The sequence below is a fragment of the Saccharomyces eubayanus genome (assembly GCF_001298625.1).
Source record: "Saccharomyces eubayanus strain FM1318 plasmid 2 micron, whole genome shotgun sequence".
Classification (NCBI taxonomy): Eukaryota; Fungi; Ascomycota; class Saccharomycetes; order Saccharomycetales; family Saccharomycetaceae; genus Saccharomyces; species Saccharomyces eubayanus.
Window position 1 is genome coordinate 1 of NW_017264705.1, and position 6,161 is coordinate 6,161.

Below are 6,161 nucleotides of genomic sequence, written 5' to 3' on the forward strand. Positions count from 1 at the left end.
TAGTCGTAAAGCTTGCTCATATTAGGCGTCAATATTTTTTTCCAAGATACCACTAAAAAAGTATCTACGGAGCGATCCTAAATCTCAATGTTGAAGCACAGGTGCGATGCGCGCGCAGACAAATGAGAGTAGCGCACCGCCAGTGTTTATGCGGTTCTCGAATAAATCGCACCGGTGCGATTCTCGCAAGAACGCGAAACAAAAGAGACAACCAAAGTTAGTTTTTCGAAGTAAAGCATTCGAATACAGCAGTAGACAAGAGATATAACACAGTTAAATTAAGTACCAACTGAGCCCAAGCTGAGAGTCCAAATATGTCAAAATTTGATATACTATATAAAACACCGCCTAAGGTGCTCGTAAGCCAGTTTATTGCAAGATTTGGGGAGCCTTCCGGTGAAAAATTGGCCTCATGTGCTGCGGAATTAACTTACTTATGTTGGATGATTACACATAATGGGGCGGCTATCAAAAGAGCTACATTCTTGAGCTACAACACTATCATAAGCAAGTCACTACAGTACGATGTTGTTAAAAAAACACTCCAATTCAAATATAAGACGCAGAAGGCGGCCATTCTGCAAGCCTCATTACAAAAATTAATTCCAGGTTGGGAATTTACGATTATACCTTATTATGGACAAAAGGAGCAGTCTGATGTCACCGATATAGTTAGTAATTTGCAGTTACAGTTCGAGTCACCTGAGGAGGTGGAGAAAGGTAATAGTCACAGTAAGAAAATGCTTAAAGCACTATTAAACGAAGATGAAAGTGTCTGGAATATCGCTGAAAAAATACTAGATTCGTTTGAATACACTTCGAGGTATACAAAAACGAAAGCACAATATCAATTCCTTTTCCTCGCCACCTTCGTTAATTGTGCAAGATTCAGCGACATTAAAAATGTTGATCCACAATCATTCAAACTAATCCAAAATGAATACTTAGGCGTAATAATACAATGTCTAGTAACAGAGACGAAAACAGGAGTTAGCAGACACATATATTTCTTTAGTGCAAAGGGTCGGCTCGATTCGCTGGTATATCTTGATGAATTTCTAAGGTATTCCGAACCTGTCCCTAAACGAATCAATAAGACAAGCAGCTCTTCAGGTAATAAACAGCAGTACCAACTATTGAAAGATAACCTAGTTAGGTCGTATAACAAAGCTTTAAAGAGTAATGCACCGTATTCAATCCTTGCCATAAAAAATGGCCCAAAGTCTCACATTGGAAGACATCTAATGACATCCTTTCTGTCGATGAAAGGCCTAACAGAATTGACTAATGTTGTTGGGAACTGGAGTGACAAACGCGCTTCAGTTGTGGCCAGAACAACGTACACTCATCAGGTAACTGCAATACCAGACCATTATTTCGCACTAGTTTCTGGCTACTATGGATATGATCAAATATCAAAGGAAATGATACCGTGGAAGGACGAGACTAATCCAATCGAGGAGTGGCGGCACATAGAACAGCTGAAGGGTAGCACTGGTGGAAGTACCCGATATGCCGCATGGAATGGGATAATAGCACAGGAGGTACTGGATTACCTTTCGTCCTATATAAGCAGACGCATATAAGAAAACATCTAAGTAAACATGCTACCATTTGAATACGTATATTTACCCGTCACAGGTGCGACGTGGATAATGAGGCGAGAACGCGCAGCTCGCGTCGCACTTCCCGGAATGCTTATTTTCAAAGCGCTTTGAAGTTCCTATTTTGAAGTTCCTATTCTCTAGAAAGTATAGGAACTTCAAAGCGCTTTTGAAAAACAAAACGCTCTGCGGCTCCCTTTTTGAAAAACAAAATGAACCCCAAAGCGCTTTTGAAAACGAAAGCGCTCTGCGGCCCCCTTTTGAAAAACAAAAGTGCGTCCCTCCATGGGCACCAACATGTCTCCATACTAAAGGCTCAATTGTTTGTGCTATGTACTTGCCTATATACACACCTACTTATTACTCTTCTGCTCCTTGAACTTGCATCTAAACTCAACTTCTACATCAATCGGCTCCCAATTGTCTCCAAATTTTACTGTTAAATAAACCCAAACGGCTGTGATATGCGCCTCTTCATAATGCAAGCTTACCTTTATAGAATGGTGTGTAAAGCTACTACCACGATAAACCTTTACAGTCCCCTGAGACTGAATGAGTTCCTTTAAGATGTGATACAGTATATTCTTGAACTTTGCACGGCGAAGTTTGAGGCTTGCTATCCTTTGATTCTTTCCGACGATTCTTTCTGCCAATTCCTTTGCCTCGGCTTCGTCTTCTGTTTCTGACTGCCACGCCATACACAATAAATCTACATCACTCCACAATTCTTCATCAGCTTTCACATCTTGTTCAGTCAAACTATTGCTTTCATCTTGTACATCGCTCACACCGTTAGATGGTTGTTCTTCCACAGGTACTTCCTGCCCCTCTTCCAGATTATCAGCTGGTTCTTCTATATGATTCTTATCCTGTTTGTCTTCCACATATCTGGAAATATATTCATGTACTATGGAGTTTCTAATTACATTCTTCAAGGCTGCAAAATTTGGACCAGATGGCCAGTAGGCTTTACATGAAAATTGCAAAACAAATTTAGTATTATTGTGATATTCTGCGACGATTTTTTGGTAGTCTCGAAGAAAGGAAAAAAACGCAGTAACCTTATTATTGACGTAAGAGGACTCCATGTATTTGAAATATACACCCTTGGGCCTCCTGATGCCCTTTCCCCTACGGCCAAGTGTATCTTTAACACTGGGGTCTAACCCCTGTCCAATAGCATCCTTTAACACACTCATAAATCCAACCGATACGAAGTGTGCTAATTCTGGGTGATTTATTATGCGATCTACGATTGTGTTATACACTACGGCAGGATCGGGCCAATCCACTCCTTTTTCAATCAGCGGTGTGCTGTCTGTATTTAATAGGTGTCCAACGAAAGCAAACGCTAAAGGTTTGTGCTCCCTATAATCACTAGGGACTGAGAACTTTCCTCTCGGCGTTTCAATTACGTCTGTAGCATCGTTGTATATCATTGGTTGGAAAGAAGGCATAATACATTGCTTAATACACGCAAGCAATCGCTCGCCATTCATATTTTGGTTATTTATCAGCAGATCTAGTGTGCACATCAGCACTGTAGATATTGATCTCATAAAGGAAGTTTCCGCGATTTTGATGTACGAAAATTTTGAGACGGGACCGAAGGAACACTCCAGCTGCGGGATTGAACATTCGGGGAGAAATTAAAGCAACGCGACTGCATTTTAGCGTAAAAACTGCATGATTAACTCCAAGATTTAGAAGCAATTGCGGTTAATTTTATCACATATATCCCATCAAATCGTGCATTGAATGCCTATCGAAACACCGATAGACTGCATAGAACTATTAGCTACTCAATGCTTTCTACCAAAGCTGACCGACAGTGAAGTTTCCAATTTTAAAGACGCTTGTAGTAAAGAGAATGACATTATAAAGTTAGCACTTAAAGTTCCATACGCCGTCAATTATAACGACATACTACATATATTATATGATACGCTTCCGTTCAAATCCCAGTCTTTTAGCGAGACATTGCCGCTCTTCTATTATTCTACTGATTCCGTTCGACAAAGGCAGTGCGATTTAAGGTTCTATCTTCGTGATGCAATAAACTTGGCTACGCCAAGAAAAAGATCAGAAATGCGGAATGCCCTTACACAATGGCTACCGTCATTATTATCCGATGTGACGCTGCAAGAACTGAACGATATTCGAATGAGTGTCGAGGAAATACAGCCTAATATTCGGCAAGTAGTTCTAGAGAATTACCCACATACCCGTTATCCATCATTAAATTTTGAACGTCCCGACTTGGGATTACAGCCTGAAGTAGACAAAGTTTAAACGATATGATATACTTGAAACCTGTATAATAATGATATACTCTAATGTTTTTAAAGAACTTATATTCTTTCAGAATAGCAATCAATATAATAACGCATTTATGTTTGTATGCCTTCACACGTCGCATTCGAGATGCATTTGTGATCATATGCTTTCACACGTCGCATCCAAGATGCATTTCTATTTTTCCACCATCGCATTTACAGTTCTTTTTAATAGTATCTTTTTTCACGATCGCATCTGTACTCATCTTTTTTTGTTTTTTAGTGCATCTCACAGTGCGTTTTTGAAAAGCTATCGCACTATCGGTCCGCTTCTATTTTCAAAAGAGATACGGGTCATGCAATTTGTTTTTCTTCAAAAACATCCTAGATCCGAAAAGTAGATTTTTCAACCATAGCGAAGCTATAGTTGCACTCTCTTATCCCGAAAATGCACTGCGGGTCATATTTTAAATATTAGGCTGCAACAAACCTTGCATATTTTTTCAGCGGAAAGTGCAAGCTTGGTTTGTTCCACACTAGTAAACAAATCAAAAATTATCTGATCTTCTAACAGATATATATTGCATATTAGTATGTAAGGAATAGTTGTAGGCCCTGACTTATAATATCATGATTATAGCATTATCATTTGTGATTGTTTTCACTTGTTTAGTAAGAAGTTTTAAATGATGTACTTGTGTGACTAAAGTATAAATATAATAGTCCATACTGAAAATAAACATTGATGTAGAAGTTGAGTTTAGATGCAAGTTCAAGGAGCAGAAGAGTAATAAGTAGGTGTGTATATAGGCAAGTACATAGCACAAACAATTGAGCCTTTAGTATGGAGACATGTTGGTGCCCATGGAGGGACGCACTTTTGTTTTTCAAAAGGGGGCCGCAGAGCGCTTTCGTTTTCAAAAGCGCTTTGGGGTTCATTTTGTTTTTCAAAAAGGGAGCCGCAGAGCGTTTTGTTTTTCAAAAGCGCTTTGAAGTTCCTATACTTTCTAGAGAATAGGAACTTCAAAATAGGAACTTCAAAGCGCTTTGAAAATAAGCATTCCGGGAAGTGCGACGCGAGCTGCGCGTTCTCGCCTCATTATCCACGTCGCACCTGTGACGGGTAAATATACGTATTCAAATGGTAGCATGTTTACTTAGATGTTTTCTTATATGCGTCTGCTTATATAGGACGAAAGGTAATCCAGTACCTCCTGTGCTATTATCCCATTCCATGCGGCATATCGGGTACTTCCACCAGTGCTACCCTTCAGCTGTTCTATGTGCCGCCACTCCTCGATTGGATTAGTCTCGTCCTTCCACGGTATCATTTCCTTTGATATTTATGCCGTTCTAAGACTCTTGCGCGGTTTCCTACCCCTCCCTCTCTTTGCTGCTCCTCTTGATTTTGCAGGAGTCCCTCTAGCTCCCTCAGTGGCGGCTTTATATGTCTGTCTTGCATTCGCGTCTTTACTTCTTGTTCGTTTAGAAGGAACTTCGTTGACTTGATTGGTAGAGCTTACTTCAACACTTCTATCTTCACTGTCCTTTCCCTGTCGTAGATGTTGCTGCACAACCAGAGTATTAACACTATTAAATACCCCCCTGAGAGATTTTGGAATAGGTAAATCCTGCATTAATGCAGCTCGGCGATCGGGTTCAACCAGAGTCAGGAGTTCGGTGACGACACTTAGTAGGTTCATAACTTCTTCATTCGTCGGTACGGGTGGAACTAACAGTTCTGCGCAATCCACTGTTTTCATCACAATTTCCATAGCTGTTTTCTTGGCCTCGTTTGGCAAGGATTTCATTATAGTAGCAATAGAGCTGCGTAATTGCTTTCTGTCAGAAAGTAGCGTGTTGTTTTGTAGCATCAGTTGCAAGGCAGCCTCGCTTGCTGCTTGTGAAGATAACATACTATTTCCAAGTATATCAAACCTCGATTTTACTATCTCCGAAGCAGGCATGGTGACCTCTGTACTGGAGTCAAGTGTATTTGGGGCACTTTGTGAACCGGGATCAACACCGATCGGTCTACCAGATGTGAGAGATTCCATGGGTTTTACTATATACCCCGGGAACAGTAGCTGATCAGACATACGTTTACTCTCTATATCAATATCTACATCAGGAGCAATCAAATTTACCAGCAACCGGCATACATCCCACACGCTATAAGCAGTTTGGACTTTTACAGTCAAATTCTTGGCAGCTTCAATATCCTCCATTTTGGTTTTCCCTTACCATTGGTATTCGTTCAATGATGCATCTGCTGCTTATT

At 40.3% G+C, this 6,161-nt stretch overlaps 4 protein-coding genes across 4 annotated transcripts; 2 read left to right on the forward strand and 2 right to left on the reverse strand.

Moving 5' to 3' along the window:
• Positions 1-314: 314 nt before the first annotated feature.
• DI49_5675 (uncharacterized protein) lies at positions 315-1,586 on the forward strand (the record flags this gene model as incomplete). Its single annotated transcript has 1 exon — positions 315-1,586. One exon carries the CDS (start codon positions 315-317, stop codon positions 1,584-1,586), a length of 1,272 nt encoding a protein of 423 aa, XP_022467367.1.
• A 371-nt stretch (positions 1,587-1,957) lies between these two features.
• DI49_5676 (uncharacterized protein) lies at positions 1,958-3,103 on the reverse strand (the record flags this gene model as incomplete). The annotated part of the gene is made up of 1 exon: positions 1,958-3,103. One exon carries the CDS (start codon positions 3,101-3,103, stop codon positions 1,958-1,960), a length of 1,146 nt encoding a protein of 381 aa, XP_022467368.1.
• A 259-nt stretch (positions 3,104-3,362) lies between these two features.
• Positions 3,363-3,896, forward strand: DI49_5677 (uncharacterized protein; the record flags this gene model as incomplete). The annotated part of the gene is made up of 1 exon: positions 3,363-3,896. The coding sequence occupies one exon, from the start codon at positions 3,363-3,365 to the stop codon at positions 3,894-3,896; it is 534 nt and encodes a 177-aa protein (XP_022467369.1).
• Positions 3,897-5,223: 1,327 nt separating this feature from the next.
• Positions 5,224-6,108, reverse strand: DI49_5678 (uncharacterized protein; the record flags this gene model as incomplete). Its single annotated transcript has 1 exon — positions 5,224-6,108. One exon carries the CDS (start codon positions 6,106-6,108, stop codon positions 5,224-5,226), a length of 885 nt encoding a protein of 294 aa, XP_022467370.1.
• Between the last annotated feature and the right edge of the window lie 53 nt (positions 6,109-6,161).